The sequence below is a fragment of the Psittacula echo genome (assembly GCF_963264785.1).
Source record: "Psittacula echo genome assembly, chromosome: 1".
Classification (NCBI taxonomy): domain Eukaryota; kingdom Metazoa; phylum Chordata; class Aves; order Psittaciformes; family Psittacidae; genus Psittacula; species Psittacula echo.
Window position 1 is genome coordinate 109,610,550 of NC_137735.1, and position 18,631 is coordinate 109,629,180.

The window sequence follows — 18,631 nt, forward strand, 5'->3', positions numbered from 1 at the left end:
CCTTTACTAAACGAATTAAGTAAAATCATTGAAGTGCGGATATCACACTACGATTCTCGTTTTAGTCACTTGTTTCTTTACAGGCCCGCTGGTATGGCTAAACACTGGATACATTACAGGTTTAAAAGCATCTTGTCATTTGTCCAGGCAATGGTCATTAGCAGAGGTTTTGGTGTCAGATATATTTAGTGTAAAATATTGAAGCATAGGCCTCAAATTTGGTGAACACTGAGGTCAGGATAGAACCAATGAAAGCACATGCACAAAAATTTCTCCTCTTCTCGGCTGCCAGTGGGCAACAGGAAGAAATAGGCCTTACATTACAGCTACTTCTAACACTTCATTAAAAGAAGATTGTTGCTCTTACCAGGAAACAGCAGATGAGAAACAAGTTGTCTTTTGTGGTTTACAGCAGTACAAGGTACGCTCTCAGAAATAACAAGAGGATTTTAGCAGTGATGCTGCTTTGTTCTTCCAGTCAGCCATGTGTCACTGGAGGACTGCGGGGTTTAAGTGCAAGACATTCAGCATTGAAATAATTGATCCGCAACATTGCTTACTCAGAAAAAATGGTCAAGGTATCAGCCATTCTGTGATGGCTCTAATACCCAAATGTTTTATCTTCTAAAAAAAAGTGTAAGCTGAATTTTCTTCCCCCAAAGCTTAGATATTTGCAAAGAGCAAATCCCGAAGTCATGTTCCATAGTTTGGGAGTACAGAAGTTTCTCAAGAAACCCAGACACAGTCAGTGCAGACAAAACCTGTTTTTCCTGCTCTTGTTCTCAAAAGTGTCTAAACCAGTTTTCTGAAATTTTAAAAAAACATGGAAAATTTAATAACAAATATATAAATTCTCAGCTAAACTATAAAGAATTGAAAACAGCAAAATGCAGTGGAAGGCATAATGTTTAGCTGTGTTAGCAGCTGCTTGTAACAGGTTCCTATTATTGGCATTAGTAAAGGATGTAATTTGCATTTCTCCTGTTCCAGATCCATTTTTTTTTTTGTTAGTTGAAAACCAGCAAGCATTTTTTGACTAGTTCCTTGGACACTGAAGTTTGATTTCTGTTTTAAATTAAATTGCAGACCTTTAATGGAAAAAAAAAAAAAAAAAGAAAGAACACATCTCTGAATTACAGAAATACAAACAAGATGTTAATATAGCCTAAAATTCTGGATGGATTCCACTGCCCACACTGCTGCACTGTGCACTTACCCACAGCCCCTTTAAAGAGTGACACAGGGCAGACGATTCACTTCCCCAGCATTAATGGCCAAAACAAGTTCTGAATTTCTACCTTCCACTTTTAATGAAGCACATTCACTACTTCAGTAGGTGACCGCAGCAGGCTTTTGCCATTTCAAACTGACCCCATTTGTGTTCCTTTCTTGGAAGTTTGGAATCTGAACTAGTTTGAACTCTATTACTGAGGAGCCTTCAGTATCTCCATCTTATACAGATCATCTAATACTTTAAAATACCCCTTCTGTGGAGGGAAATAAAGGGATCAAATTTTAGAATTACAAAAATATCAAAGATTTACTGACTTGTTAGGTATAGTTTTAGTCTGATTCTTACCAATGTAACTGCTATCATAACACCGAAGTGCTCTGGTTAGCAAGCAGGTATCCACAAATAGCTTGAGACAAGAGACAGCAGATGGATAGAGAAAAATCCTAGGAAACAATGGTACGACTTAAGTTCTTAACAAACGTACAGCTTGCTCATTTTTGACGGTTGTTTTGGAGGGGTCTGTTTATTTATTAGGATGCCCTAGGTACTTTGACAAGGGGAAAGAGAAACCCCCAAAAGTTTTTGTGTCCAGTATTAGGGAAACCTCATGTTCATTTGTATCTTCCTCTTAGATATTTTCTTTAAAGGTGTACTGTCTTCAGTGTAACAGCACACAACTGCCGCTTAAAAGCAAAAATCAGTTAATTTGTACCTTTGAATCCCTCTTATATTTTAAACACTGACAGACAATAGGTAAAAACGTCGAGAAATTGAATTTTTCTCTGCATTTAAAGAAACCTTTTTTATTTAATTGTAATTTCTATGTGCCTTTATGCTTTGGTTCTAGCCAGCTGCTAGGAAGCTGAAGTGTTGCCAAAGAGTGTATTTTTGCCTGATTTCTGGCCCGCACAGATTTAGGAAATACCAGCAGTTGCACTAAGTCTGTTCTCATGAGAGAGCTAGCACAAGTTTGCATATCAAAGAGCTTATAATAAGCATCTAAACATTTGTTTGTTTATTCAAACTGCTAAAACTTGGGAAGATTTATGCATCACGGGAGCTGGGTCACATACTATTGAATTGAATTTCTGCCTTAATTTCTAATGGAAAGCCTGGAAGACTTAATGCACCATCTCAGACAAAGCAGTTGGAGATTACACTGTAGCTGCCTGTACTGTGTTTGAAGAGGAACAATTTCAGCCCTGTCTCTCCTTAACAGCATCCCTCTTACTTGGTTGAAAACCTGCAACTACACTGAACAAATACATTTGCAGCTATTCTGATACTGCTTATGCATGAGGTCTTTCTTACAAATAATGGTCCTTCCCTGAAAGCCCTAATCCTTTCGTTAAGTGTTGAAATGTAAGGTGTAGTGTGGCATCTGGTGCTTGCTTATATCTCAAGTGCTTTCTTGGTAGTCCATTGCATATGTTGGGTTTTTTTAATCTAGGTTTAATCAGCTTTATTATCCTCCTTTTACTAGAGATTTAACTTATATGTGGGTTTGGTCTAAGGTTATTGATACTGTTATGTGTTGTGGGATTTATTGTTTAAATTAATGTAATACCATTTCTTCATGTTTCAATTTGTAAAATACAAGAAGATAATTGCAGGGTATAAACTTTCACTAAATTATATTACAGAGGTGCTTTAAGAAAAATATATAAATTATTTAATTTAAATATGTGTTTCATACTTTATCTTGTGAACCCTTTTGTACAGTGAGGAAAGATATACTTTTATGGGGCAAGGATAATGGGCCTGAAGTCAAGGGCAAACTGCTATTTATCCCTGTCTTTATTAATTTGTGAAGAAGTATCACAAATTCTGCAACCTATCAGTGTTTGGTATAATTGTGACAACATTTTAGAATATATTTTCACATGGAACATAGACTTCCTTTTATTCAGTTTTAATAAAAGTAAGTCTAGGCAAGGAAGAGCTGCAATCCCAAAATCGAGTTGGTATTTTTAATGTTTTAAATCAAGTTGACTGATGGGAAAGAGAGTTTCTAGCACAAGATGCTGAAATGCCATTACTGGCTTTTCTATAGGAGCGTTCCTTTGATGATTTTTAGTAGAGATGAAGTCAGAATCTGTTTGTAGGGATTCTGTGTCCTGTGATTCAAGTGTGACAGTCTGTGCCTACAGCATTCCTGCTAACAAATCTTGGTACCGAAACACTTTTAAGTTACCTTTTCAAGGTATACCTCTTATTTTGCTGTAGTCGAAATGTAGCATCTAGTACAAGCACAGTACATTACGAATGTTCCAGCTGCGATTTATACTTAGTGCATTTTATTTGTAATAGAATTTTATTTCCCCAAATCACTGCAACTTGCAATTTTCACTTGCTTGGTGTCACCATACAGGTATATTCCCTACTAAGATGTTTGTGTCGTATTTGTGAAAGGTCTGCTGGACTTTCTTGTGGTAACCTACAGCTACTTCTTTTCTGAATTTCATAGGCAGCAATGATAAAAACCCCTGTAAAAGGTACTAACAGAAGTCACATTACACTGTAAATACCTGATACAAATTCGTTGTTAACTAAACCCATCCTAGGGCAAGGGTGTTGCCTCTTTTGTTTTCTGTAATGTGCTTACAGGGGTTTTTAATCTTTTTCTGCTTCTGAAGCTGTTCTGATATGTTTTTCTTAAACACTTTTATTGTGCTTGTCGATCTTGTCAGATTCCATTGCCAGGGTGTTTCAAAAGAGAATTTCTATTGCAAGGACCTCAATTTCAGATGAGTTGCCTCTGCCCAGGGGATAGGCTGCATACACAAAAGAGATTAATCTGATTACTGGTTGGGCCTTAAATAAGGACTGCAAGATCAAGCATGAGGTACTTAAAATTGGTTTTGAGTATTTTGGTATGTCTTCTTAGGCTGGATATGCAGGTACAGTAATCCCCATTGTGGAAAAAACACCAACCAGCCTTATGATTAATGCAAGACATTTCCTGGCATTCTTTACACTTGAAAGGAAAAAAACCTGGCAGTATGGGAAAACACAAACCATCCGCACTGTTGGCAACGTGCAAGTACTGCATCCTACACCTACTGCGTAGGAGTGCAGTATAGTCATTCAGAACGTGTTTGTGCCGTGCGGCATCAGAAGGTTACCAAACCTTCTGGTGGGTGATTCATATGCAAATAACCATGCAGAGAGCTGTTCAAATCCACGCTTCATTACCTCTGGCACGTTGGGGTACTCTAGGTGCAATTTGCCACACGGTAGCATAAGGGTTGCCCTCGTGGAGACAAGGTGCCTTTGCCATCCTGTTAGTAAGAGCTGTTTGTGGTGCCATATGTGTGTTCAGGTATCTGCAGGCACTCACCAGCATCGCTGCTCAGCAGAGGGTCACTGAGGAGCCTGTTGCGGCCCTGCTGCGGCTCTTCTGCTGCTAGCGCTTCTGCAGACAGCAGCAGGGAGCTGCTTCTGATCAAATCACTCCCCTGGAAAACGAATCCTGGGGCTCAGGTGGGTATGTGAAACCATGGCTCAGTCTCAGTAGCCACAAGTACTTTCCTCTGGTTTCAGAAGTGGATGAACACTTACGGCTTTAGTTATTTCTTTAGTCTCAACAAATCTAATCAATGTTTTGATATTACGGATTTGAACAAGAACACCCCTCGTGACTGTTTGACAAAGTCTGGTTTATCAGCTACGAAGGTGAGCTGTTTCATGTTGCTCCTGCTATTTCACAGCTTTTGCAAACAATGGCTCTGAATTTTCTTTAGGAATGTAACACAACAGTTTAATTACATCATGATGTTAACACCCTTTATCACGTCTTAAATGGTCTGGTATCTGATATGGCACAAAAAAGCACATTTTTGTTAAGGTTGCCAAACCCTAATTACTGCAGCTAACAAGTGTTTAATTAAACCAAGATATCAATATTAAAGAATAAAAAAAACCAACAAAAACCAGATCGTTTCCAGTCACCTCTAGTTTTTAGGGTTTGGGTATGTTTTATGACAGTAAATACAGAACCTACAAAGAGCAGCCATTTCTTGCAGGGAGTAGTCAAATCTAATTCTCATGGAATGCTTGTTTCCCAGTAAAATACCACTAATTCAAGCCAAGTTCCCAAGTTTCTTTCTGTCAGAACAATGCAAATGCCATTTTCAAGAAAGAATGGAAGCCCTGGTCTTGCAGGGATTTGTGGGAAAGACTTGCACTTGTGAATGTGAAAATGACACATGGTTAAATATGATGATGCATTCTCAAATGTTACCAGCCTTCTGATCTAGGATGACACAAACTTGAACTAAACATTTTTCTTCTTTTTTACATTGATTTTTTTCTGTCTCCTTTAAAAACACGAGGTTGAATTCATAGTTTGTATAGAGACTGGTAGGAACCTATGTGCTTTAAAAAAGAGTAACCCTTTAAGACTGTAAACACAGTTAATTTGAAATGTGGATTTGCCTTAATGGTTTAAGAAAAAAATAAAGTATTTTTAAAAGTGAATTTAATGACTTCTGCTGATCTTTTATTTCTAGGAAAGTAATTCACTGTAATGTCATGGGTTTGAGACAAACATGCTCCTTACCCTCTGATGGATGCCTCTTGCACATTATCCAAAGCAGCTGCCAAGTCTTAAATGAGTCCTTCATTCAGTGACCATCCCTGCATGGGTAACTTTTGTGTACACAAAAGTAGTTGTGTTCTTTACCCTCGTACAACCACTTGTGATCTCACCTGATAGCTTGTGTAAATGTTTGCAGTTGAGACCTGAGGACGGTGACACCCGTCACTCCTTCCACAACAGTACCAGTGGCACGAATGTGTCTTTTGTGCTGCTCTGCTGCAGTTACGAACTTGAATGGTTTTGCCTTAACCTGATTTGCCTTCATTTGGCATACAAAGCCCTGCTTCAGAAAACTCTCAGCTGCTTAACTTTATACCAGGGAGTAATTGTGCTCATTTTCGTACTGAACAAGAGTAGATAAGCAACCTTTGCTGGGATTGATGCCAAGATAGTTTTGCGTTAGCATCAAGTATCTCTTAACAAATTGTATGAAGTATGTTTGCTGCATAATGTGTGTATTGCAAGGACATTTTGAAGGCATCTTTAAAGTGCTGATGCTTACAGATCTACTGTTAGACACACCTTTTAAATTAGGAATGTGTGTGCAACATACATATATACATAGCATCCATAATATATTTATTATAATATATATATTTCATCAGTTTTTCTGCTGATCTACAGTCCTGCTGTGTGCTTCCATTCTCATTGACTGTATGACCAGCTTAAGACATCTGGTCAATTTTTTGCCCAGAGAAGCTGTGGCTGCCCCATCCCTGGCAGTGTTCAAGGCCAGGTTGGACGGGCTTTGAGCAACCTGGTCTAGTGGAAGGGGTCCTTGCCCATGGCACAAGGTTGGAACTGGGTGAGCTTTAAGGTCCTTTCCAACCCAAACCATTCTATGGTTCTGTAACTTCACAAACACTGAATCCACTTTACATGTAGTGTAGCATGCTAACTAATTTGATGAGCATGGCTTCAGTGTGTTGCAGATTACTGTTTTCTGTCAAGAATCTGGGGATTTATTAAGCTGATAAAAGAGGGATGAAGCAAAAACCGCAGCAGAGGATAAAGAATCACATTTCTTCCTCAGCTGTGCTCAGCACTGAAGTCCTTATTTGTGAGCAGCAGAAAGTACTCAGAGAACCTGATGAAGCCGAATTGCAAAGGCCATTCTTGAAGAGTAGGCCTTGTGGCTGGTAAGTTGGGCATGATGGCATTTGGCCCATGAAATCCCACATATACCAGAATTATGATACCAAGACCATAATGCTCATGTTCAGTGGGAATATGAGAACACGGAATACCTAAGTTTTAAAAGCTGGGCACAGATGGTAATCCTTTGTCATTCCAGGAAACACTAAGTTGCATATAGGTCAGCCTTCTTTCCCAAAAACATGGACCAGAGGTGACAGAACGTATCTGATGGCCCTGGGCTACTGAACTACTTTGTGGTACTTACTGGAAGTGTGCTTTTCTTCACCTAAAAGGTATGCAGAACCACGTACTGTGAAGCAGAGGTACCCTTAACTTGGCTTTTTGTACTGTACTCAAGATAGATAAATGAGTTGTACTGGGCCAAAGTAAAAATACTGTAGTTACAGATTCTGCTACCTTTCAGTATGTGAGTCTACTCCTGCTCCACCACTAAGCTGTGGTTCAACTTAATAAGTACTTAAAGGCAGGGTCATTTCTGAGGGCTTAAAGTGGTTCTTATATCTTAGCATGATGGTAAAGATAATGTTTATGATTAAGTTAACTGCACTTTTCTTAAAGGGCACAGAGGAGGTTGAACAGGAAGGAGAATAGCTCAGAGATACAAGATACTTCCCAGCATATTAGTGGGTGCATTTCTCAGTGCCAAAACAGATTGGACGTCATACAACCAAAAGGCACATCCTCATTTAGATGGGAACTGTGCTAGCCAGACTTTTAAAGCCTATTTTCAAGATAAGAGTTAAGATGCAACCTGCTGCAAACATTGTGAAATACAGGAAATAAAATGTTTTAGAAAAACATTTGCTGGTATAAATGTATTATGTGATCTCATGTAACTGTTGGTTTCTGTCAGCTTGATTATAGCACTAGAATTTTAAGATGGAAAAGTGCTGTGATTCTTTTTTGAGCATCGCTCATTCTCTTTACAGTTGATGTTTTAGCATGGGATGTCCTTCTGTTATGCATACAGGGCAGATAGGTAAACTACAGCTGTTAAGCAGATAGGTACACTTACAGTTTTTTGGTGTGGCTAACATGAAAATGAAGTTTCCAATTTTATATAATTTAATATCACTTTCTTTAAAAGAATAGGCTCTTGTTACTGCAAAAAGAAAGCTGAAATATTGATTTTTTACATGTATCTTTTCCACAATTAAAGATGTATATGCATTTTACGTCTTAAGGCATCTAGAGCTTGAAAAGGATATGAGTAAGTCCATTATTGCTTCTCTAGTAATTGCAAGAAATTCCAGTCCTCAACAGAGGACACCAATTCAGAAATTAAGACAATTCTCGGATACCCAAACAGCTTAAAGATCTAAAAATAACTCACTGAAATGATGTTGATTTCTTTTAACAGACACACAGTTCATTCTACTAAAATGATCAAGTTTAGATGCTGACATACGACAAATGATGGGGATGGAAGAGTTGAGCAAAGAGATGTTAACCAAGGCATTAACAGGTTCTGAACCACTGGCCAACAAAAGCTTGAGTAAACGCATGATTTCATGGTTAGGGAGCATTCTAGACATACCCTTAAGGTGTGGGACTAAGTGTTTTTTACATAAATGCCACTTAATCTTCCTGTAATTAAGACAAAGTCAGCATAGATAATTGTAAACCTAATTTTTGAGCTAAACAAACTGCTGTTTTCCCAACAGACGGAAACCTCTATTCTCACTGCAGTTTAATTGCCCAGTTCAGGAAAGAATTAAACTTATTAGCTGAACTTTTCTATTTCCAGATTAACTGATGTGACAGTGAAAAGGAAATCATCTTTACTTGTAAAGTATAAACCAGCTATATTAAGGATCTTCTCCTGTTGCTGTATTTATATGGGCTTAGAAGATTGAGGGCAAAATTACTGCAACTGAAAGTAACTTGTATCTTTCTTTTATTATTATACTGATATTCTATTACAAGAGCACCTACTTTCAGAAGTCTAATGCTGTGATAGTATTGATATTCTAATCTTGAAGAATCTAGGTATTGCTATGGGTATCTGTGTCATTGTCTTGTAACTATTTTATTTTAGACTTAAAAATAAAGCTTTGAATTCCGTGCCTACTGTAATCTTATCAGGCCAGCTTTGTCATGTTAACAATTGGTGTACACTGACTTTCTTGGATATATACTGAATCGAGCCAGATAAATCTGTCTCAGATTTTCATAACATTGTAGGAGTGTCAAGAACAATACAAAACATTAAACTAACAAATGTGAAAAGAGGGACATAGTTCCTATCCTATACACTGTTCAGTTTTTTACTACATGCACTTTGCATGACGACAACAGGCTTGTCTGCCTTTCCTTCTGGCTCTTCAACACCTTCAGGCCATACTGCTGGCACTGCAATCACTGCATGACAATGTTTGAAGCCAAGCCAATTGTAAGGAAACGTGTAACTGTGTTCTGTAGTAGCGAGACGATGAAGGTCACTTCTTTAAAAGGAGTAACATGATAGTCTCCAAAGGGAGAGAAGAGAAATCCTGGCCAAAGAACCGTCTCTCTTGGTCCTTCAGTATTTATGTTCTTGTATCCGTTTTTTTGCAGGAGGATTTTTCCTGGGGCTTCCTTTTATCCATATCTTCTTGTATTTCCAAAGGAAAGGCTTTTAGGTTTTCATTCACACAAGGGAGGCAGAACCTTTTGGAGTAGAACAGACTACATTCCTGTAAAGAAAGTAACATTATTAGCAGGATACACAAAATGGAACTGCTTCCGTTCCAGTCCCATTAAGCCACATTTATATTTAGAATTATTCTAAATTAAATTCTTCTTCTAGGTTGAAATATTCCAGCAATTTTGCTTCTTCCTATTCAATAACTAACATCTGATTAGAGCTAACTGACTGAAAAACAGAAATGTTGGGTCTGTAACACCGCTAACCAAACCAGTTGTGAATGAAACCTGTCAGATCACTGTGTTATTGCACTTCAAGGGCAGGGAAAATACCTTGTGTGTGTACAACAGCTTTTATACTTTGCCATCAAAAGTTCAGAAAAGAGATATCAGCCCAAGCTTTAGCACCATGTATGTTTTTAGTTTCTAATCAGTGAGTACATTTATTCAAGGTAAAGGTGGGCAATGGATGAAGTGTCAGTTTAATTGTCTCAGCCAGTTTACAGTACAGAGTTTGGGCAACTGGAAGAGAAGCTTATTAATGTATGATTCCTTTGCCCTGCAGCAAGACTGAAGTCCATGGTTCTCCCGGAGTGCTGATCACTAAATTCCAAACAGGATTTAATGGGTAAGCTGGTCCTGGTATTGCTGATGGATTATTCTTGGGGATTTAAGCATGAATAACGATATCAATTTTAGATGGTTGAGGACATCTTTTGGGGAGTAAGGGATTCCATTGCATTTTTCCTAAATAGCAAAGTTTTCTCTTGCCATGGTCATTTGTGGCTGGCCTTTCTCTGGGGGCTTGGCTTGGCTATTTCTGTGCTTCCGTTCTTCCTTTTGTATCCTTTGTCACTACTGAGACTTTAGCAGTAGATGATTTTATCACAATCTCTATCAGCCTGCTTCTGTGCAACTTCCAAGCCCAAGGAACAACTCCTCTTCATCCATTGTCCGCTTCTGCACTGACTGCCAGGCACCTTCGTATTGAGAGCTAGTGTGAGGACTTGGTCTCTGAAAAGCCCTGAAACTGGATTTCAGTTGCACAACCTCCAGAGCCTATTGTTTTTTGTCTCTTGGTATCCCTAATACTTTAAGCTGCCAATTAAAAGTGAAGATTAGAGTTTAAGTTGGCCCTGCTATTCTTGTTTGTATTGCAAAATGACACACAGCTCCCCCTGCCTCCAGGTTAAGTTCATGTCTCCACAGTGATGGACACTGCGCCACCAGGCAATAGCAAAGCAGGGGAGAGGCTTTTCTCCTGTTCTGCAGATGGGGAACTCCGATGTCAAGGCGCAGCTCCTCACAGATATACAGGTGCTCAATTTACATTCTTTTAGCTGAAATAAGCTGCCAACTTTGGCCAGTGGGACTTGGACAAATGATGAATATGAACCACCGCACATCTGAGCGCTGGGCCCATCACTGCAGAGCCATGAATCTAACCCAGAGGCAGGCTGTGGGATCAGAGTGGTGAGGCACTGGAACGGGTTGCCCAAGGAACTGGTGAATCCTCCATCCCTGGCAGTGTTCAAGGCCAGGTTGGACAAAGCCTTGGGCAACATGGTCTAGAGTGAGGTGTCCCTGCCCATGGCAGGTGGACTGAACTAGATGAGCTTTAAGGTCCTTTCCAATCCAAAACATTCTGTGATTCTATGATTATTCAGCCTAACTTGTTTTAAAGCCCTGCGAATTACCCTTACTATGTATAGACAAGCCCTTCTTTGACCATTATCCTGATAGGCTTCAGGGCTTAACTGGAAAATTCTTTAATAGGTTTCACCTCTTCCATGACCAAGGCAGGATGAGGCCATTTCAATTTCAAACTTAACAATCCAGTTCAGGAAAAACTGTGCTGACAAGGCATGCTGCCAGAGTTTATTTCTGTTGTGACATGGATCATGTCTGGAAGTCATATATACAGGGATAGTATCTCTATCACACTTGTAAAGGAAGCTGTATGTAAAGGAAAGGTTCTGCCTAACCGTGTCCAGGATTGACCCTGCATGACTGGAAGTTGACTGGAAAGTAGCTGTAGTGTTACATTTATCACTTAATACCTACAATCATGTCCAAGGTCAGTATCTAGTCACTGTCTGCTGAGGTGAGCAATAAGAGATGAAACTTGCTCCCTGTCCTACTTTCTTCTCCAAAAGACACCTCTTTTCTTTTCCTATGTTTAATGAGTGTTGCAATAAGAAAGAAATAACTGTTTTAAATGACTACTATGGTGAGATGGCATCACTTCCTCTTCCGCTTTCTGAAAGGGAAACAGGAAGAAAGCCACTCAAAACTTCCTATGGACTTTTAAAAGCATTTTTATCTTCCTTTCTGTGGGGTTTTGACATGTTTTAAGACATTACAGATAATAATTAGAATTATTAGTTATATATATTATATATTATATTATATATATAATATATATTATATATAATATATATATATTATATTAATATATATATATTATAATAATATAGAATTATTAGTTGGACCACAAATAACAACACTTACCAATACACTGTGATAAAGATTGGTTCAGTAGGGTGATGGACACTGCAAGCTGACTGGAGTAAATTAACTGAGCAAGGCTTAAGAGAATATTTGCAGAAGTGAGTTTATGAGCATTAAACAGAGCACTTGTTTAGTCCTGACTTTCACCGGCAGAGCAGCTGTAAGGGAAGCCACTTCAGCTAACATAGGTAGTCTCATGAAAAGCCTAAAATCTGATCTGTATCTAAGCCTCCTTAGATACAAAAGCTACAGGTTAGTCCAGTACAATTTTGAGTCAACATAAAAATGAAAGCAACCTGCCACTGAAAAATTCCCATCCCTTTGGTCCAGCTTCTTTGCCAAAGAGGCCCAAGAAAGCACCATTTTCTTCAGTTTCAATTGTTATGTTACAACATTACGGAAAGATTCGGAACAGGACTGAGTTGATCTACTTGGGTCAAGCACAAGCAGGAACCAAAACCAGTCCACAGAGATATTATCCTAATTTCATCTCTCTCTACTGCCTTGGATGAGTCTTTGCTTCTCTGGACTTTTAATTTTCCTTACATGAAAGAGGAATAGTATGTGTTTACCTACTTCATGGTGTGGGTGTTTAAAGCACTAATCTTCATTTCTGCAGATCTCTTTCAATGTTACCTAAGCAGTATTGCTAAATACATTTTGAAACCATAGCCATAGATGTGATTCACTATCTGGTCTGGCCAGTTTGGTAAGAAATTTATTCTCAATTATTTGCAATCAAGGTTTTGCTTTGAGTGATACCATAAGGGGAATCTTGAAGATAACAAGAAGCAAATGACTGATATATTTCCACAATGGGTGAAATAGGCAGGCATGTCAAAAAGATTAGAAGGGGCTTCTATTAGCTCAGTGCTAATATCCTCTTTACATTGCTATGCCCTAGATTAACAGAAATAATTTTTAAAAAGAAAAGGCCCCACCTTCATTCAGAAATGCACAGTGTGGAAATATACTGAGAGGCTAAAAGGCTGTATTTCTGAAGGATTTAACTGCCAGACTTGGAAATACCAGTTGAATCCTTCCTAAATTCAAGAAAACTCCTTTGGGAATGAAGACAGCTAGACGTGCTCAAGTTTGCCCAAAAGTGCCTAAACTGCCAATCTTCTGCTGTAAAAAAGAGGACTAAACCTGACGTGTCAGGGCAGGAATCAAGCTCATAAGCCCAAACGATCGGACTGGTTGCATCTGCCTCTACAACTGGCTCTCGGGGGGAGTGAGTCAACTTCCAGCCAAGACAGCGACATTGTCACTGGGAGGATCTTGCTCACATGTGAGCTCTGCCTCCACACAATTGCCTTTAGCTACTTGGCTCTGGAAATCTGAGCCCAGCTATCAAAGATGTAACCAGAGAGCACTGGTACTTCATCTGACTCTCACATAGTCCTCAGGTAGTTCCAGAATGGAAAAACATAATCTCAGTTGCAATCCCTAGTCTTGATGTTCTGGTGATTTTCGGTCATTTAAATGACAGAAGAGACTTCAGAAATAGGAAACAAATTTAATTAGGAGCAAGGTGCTATTCCACACTCCTCTTAGGACAGGGGCCAAATCCACCCTTGGTGCTAACTCCCTGCAAATCAGAATAGCAGCTAAACTTGTCCAAGTGTGCCAATTTACTTTTGGCTGTGTTTGTCTAACCCTCTAAATTTTGTCAGTGTAATCTGACCTTTTGTTTTGTTCAAGAGAATTTCCTCAAGTCCCCACACAGAAACTGTCTGGCATTGGCATATGAGCTCAGTCTCAGTTGCCCAGATTACCTCACCTCGTGCTCTGAGGAGGCCAGGAGCATTAATTTGTCCCACCAGAGCTATAACTGGCCACCAAACATGAAAAATAAATACATAAATAAATCTACATCTTCACAAAGTTTTTAGCAGGTCTGTTTGTTTTAAAATTCCCACTACTAGCTACCTGCAGTAAGGATCATGCCACTGGAGCTGTCCCCTAACCACTGCAATTACAGAGCAGGCTGAAAAGGTTGAATCTGAAAACTGCAAAAGCTGACACTGAAGACCCAGGTATGCTCTTGCTAATAGCTCATGCTACTAGCTGCACTCTTAGATTTAAGCATGTTACTCTAGGATAGCAAACAACCACTTTGAAAGAGGAGGCCGGGATCTGGCTGGCATTACGGCAATGGTGTTTGGCATAACAGATGCATGCCGTTGTCCATGTCAACAAGCCAGTGATGTCTCCTCATGGGTTGAATCATACATGAATCCTGACTACTGCAGTCCCGACTCTCTTTCAACCACAGAACTTGCTTGCTGAGGGAAAGGAGTGGAGCCTAAGTTTTCTCAATTCATTTTACTGCCTCCAAGAAGCACAGTACAGTCTCCAGACACTGATAATTGTGTAATAACTTGTCTTCATTTTTGCTTTGAACTCTCAGCAAACAAAGGGGCCAGTTCTGCACTGAGGAGAAGGAATTAAGACAACTGTAATTTTACACCACCTTTCTGGACCGCACTCAGATTTCATAGTTTTAAGGTTACCTACCAGCTGCTACTCAAATGCATTCTTCTTCAGAGAGCTATCACGCCACTTCACAGCTCTCCTCCTTGCTCACTTTCTACATTAACTTTTGCAAATAGGATGGTAGCCCTGTGCTCTGGACAAACCTAACAATCCATGGATAGAATCATAGACTGGTTTGGTTTGGAAAGCACCTTAAAGCCCATCTGGTTCCACCTCCCCTGCCATAAGCAGAAACACCTCACACTAGACCATGTTGCCCAAGGCTCTGTCCAGCCTGACCTTGAACACTGTCAGGGATGGAGCATTTTACTTCTTTGTACAACCTGTTTCAGTGCCTCACAGTAAGGAACTTCTTCCTTATATCCAACCTGAAGTTCCTGTTTAAGTTTAAACCCATTGCCCCTTGTCCTGTTGCTACAGTCATATTCCCTTTAGAGGCAAAAAAGAAAAATCTATTGTTGGGGATAGTATGATCTACTGAAACTTAAAGGTCTTGAAATAACATGTGATCTGCCTTGCATTTCCTTGTGCTAGGAAAGTGGAAAAGAATACTCATTGTGAGGTTGGACTGTGCTCATCTGTAAACAGGACACTTAAGTTGCTGATCATTTTCTTTTAATACAAAAAGCTTTATCTGTGGGAATCCACAAGAACATACAATTAGCTTGCCTTACAAATAGGCTGTTTGGTTTTTTTTCTGTTTGGTCTTTCTCCAACAGGTCACCAGGACTGTAACAAAAAGAAGTGATTGAAGAAGCTTGATTTACTTGTTACTTACTGCACCAACACACACTGATTTGCTACACAAACTGCAATGAGACCCAAGGATGAGGAATTTGTCCTTGTCAGGGGTGAAAGGATCCTTCATGACATAGCTTTCTTCCAAAAGCCTATTAAAAAAAGAGGATAATTTCAGGCTTTTAAGGGTACATTTCACAGTAGGGGAGAGTTGAAAGGCTGGGGCAACTGTGGAAGCTGAAAAGGTATCAGCCCTTTCTACTTGACTTCCTTGGCCTGGTGTTACACGAGGCAAGGTAGCTCATATGCGGCTCCTTTCCTCTTCAAATACCAACGTTGTGGCTGCCTTGAGTCCTATATTGCACTTCCTATGTGTCTTCTAAAACTAGGGGAATTGGTGATCCTTTTAACATTACCTTACTATGATTTTCTCTACCTTGAAGTATTTTCTTATCTTCCATATTTCTGACAGGCACACCTTAGCATGGCCAACTTCAGTACCTTGTCAAGTTAGCATTTCAATTGCACAGCTTTTTATTAGAAGTTCTATTCCAAAGCTGGGTGCACGACAGTATAAAAAGTTTTTACTGCTCTTAGTTATGTCACTGCTGTAAAGCTACGGTTCCCACCTCTTGAAAGCTGGAGCTACTGGCACAGAGCTTTGCAATGACCTGGAATATGCTTACTTTATGTCACAGGCTCCACTGTTTGCTTCAGGGTATTAAGGGAGTGTATTTATTAATAATTTGGCAATCTGCTTGGGAAAGACTAAGGCCTTATCCTTCCTGTGAGCTCCAGGCAAAGTATTACAGAAGTCACTTGGGTGCCTGTCTGCACAGGGCATCCTGCAAGGCTAACTTATTCTTGGAATTAAATCAAACTTGGATTCTATAGTAACATGGAGTAGAATATATATATTAAAATGTATTCTTTAAATTCATATTGCCTTCTCCTTGTCTACATACATACACACTTCTGTGTGCATCTGTGAGTGTATTCCTTTTTCTTTTTTGTCTCCACTCAAACAAAAAATGGTATAGCTCAAGCCTTCCGTAGGAAAGATCAGGCATTTTATCACTGGAGATCACCTTGTCAACAAGTCTCTCAATATACAAAGACTAGATTACCTTTGCAAAGTTTCCCTTGCAAGATTCACAGTCTTAATGGAGTCATCATCTGTGCAGAGACCTGGCCATCATACAAGCCTTTATGTCTGGCATATGTTTCCCGCATCAATTGCATTTAGGACATATGAGTAGGCCAGAAAGAAAGCCACTAAAGGCAGTGTGTAAAGTTATTTCTTATATGCATGTATAGAATTATTATGCTTCAGCATTATTCTTTTGCTTTTTGAATCTCAGTCACCTATATAAAGGTGAGATGATAACAGCTTGGATAACCTAAAGTTAAGATTATGTTCAGCTTTGATTTAGACTCTTCAGGAATGGACCTGATCAAAAGTAGGCCATTGCTCTGCTGAGTAGAAGAGAGAAAACCAGAAGCACTGTGGGATTTGCAATGATAAAAATAGAGCTGCCCAAGAAAAATAGCCCAAGCAGGTAGCGATCAACAGCTGTGCAGTTTAATGCCTGCAGACAACATTGTAATGGCATAGTTTCTGGTCAAACTATCCCTACTTTGCAGAGATGGAAAAGGATTTGGTCTCTTAAAATGTAAATTTGCACTACATTTCCACACACTTAAATACCACACAATGTGCCAAAGAATTGTCTAATTCATGCAAAAAAGCATGGCTGTTCAGAACTCCAAGTCAAAAAGCTCTTAAAAAGCGTTTTTACCATATGTATTTAATTGATTCTGTGTTTACATGTTTCCCAGCTGACACAGCTGAAAGGAAAGGGCTATGCCCAGAACTGATAGGCTGACAATCAACAGCATTCTAGTTAAAAAATAATGATACAGTTGTATTCTAGGGTGGTCAGTGGAGTTAAAAAATAAGTTAAATGAAAATCTTCACATGGTGTTGAAGCAGATTGGGAAAGTTTGATTTTTGTCTTTGCTATCAATGCTGACAACTTTTAACATTTCTTCCCTTTGGAAACAGGTCACTTTAAGCACCAAGCCCTATACATTATACAGTATGATATGTTACTGCATTCATGCACTGTATGTCATTCCATGGTACAAGGCTTCTAATATTCATAGCATAAATGAAATCTGTAATATGAAAGACTGTACTTACACAATAAAGCGCGTGTATGGTGGCTTCTGCCCATAGTACGTGTATGGAGCCGTTAAGTTACATAGCTGACATGTGAACTCTCCTGTAGGTTGAACTTCTTTAGGAGCATCCATCTTTAAGCTACCTACAAGCAACACAAACACCTTTTTAGAGCCAAAATGCAATACTGGGAACATGCCTGCATGCAAGAAGATTAAACTGATGTGGGACATCTGGCTATGCAGATTAAAATCCAATGGAAAATTGACTACTGCAAACCTTGATGAGTAAATCTTTTCTCCTAAATCAAGTTGATTTCTCATGTCCCAGTTACACTTACAAATCCCTTAGATAGCCTTAGGCTTGACTATAAAGTTCATCTGTTAATTTGGAACTTGATCCATAAAAGAATTTAGGTAACAAAGCACATGCCTGTGATCTGGAAAACCCTTTGCTCAACCAAGGCCTATGCTCCCTAAGCGCTACCTGGGAAATGACTCTCTATCTGCTGGGTGGAATCCCAGTTCTGCAATGCCTATCTCCTCCTCCCTGCAAATGGAGCCATGAAAGGGTTTGGGACCCTGCTCAGGAGGCAGGCACCAGAAAGGTAGGCGCTGCAATGATTTACTACATGTTTTTCTTTGCTTCTGGTTCACCTTTGAATAGTTTTGGAAGCTTAACCCTGGCTCCCTCTTCTTATCTGGCTTCCTATGGAAATGAGGCTGATGTAATCACCCTGTGCCTAGATAAGAGCGCTGGCCCATGCAAGCCACAGAGGACAGAGGAACAGGTACCTTTACAAAAGTTTAGGTTCTATAACTTTTACGAAAATAGGCAGAAGAGGGATACTCCGCTTTACCCTCATGGAGGATACCTATGTATTTCTATGAATCAGAGAATCTGCACATAGGAAAGCTACTGTATCTATCTGAAAGACTTCAGACACCGATTACAAAGGTATAGCTATCTGTCAATGAGATATAAAACCTAGAAAGCCATGTTTCATCAGCTTTGATGTTTACAAGATGACTTGTTTAACATCTTGGCCATTGGTTTACACTTGGGAGCTCACCTTTCACTAGTA

The 18,631-nt window shown here is 39.4% G+C and overlaps 1 protein-coding gene across 1 annotated transcript; it reads right to left on the reverse strand.

The window, feature by feature from the left end:
* Positions 1–9,520: 9,520 nt before the first annotated feature.
* Positions 9,521–17,681, reverse strand: CDPF1 (cysteine rich DPF motif domain containing 1; the record flags this gene model as incomplete). Its single annotated transcript, XM_080613832.1, has 3 exons — positions 9,521–9,667; positions 15,406–15,517; positions 17,569–17,681. 3 exons carry the CDS (start codon positions 17,679–17,681, stop codon positions 9,521–9,523), a joined length of 372 nt encoding a protein of 123 aa, XP_080469958.1.
* Between the last annotated feature and the right edge of the window lie 950 nt (positions 17,682–18,631).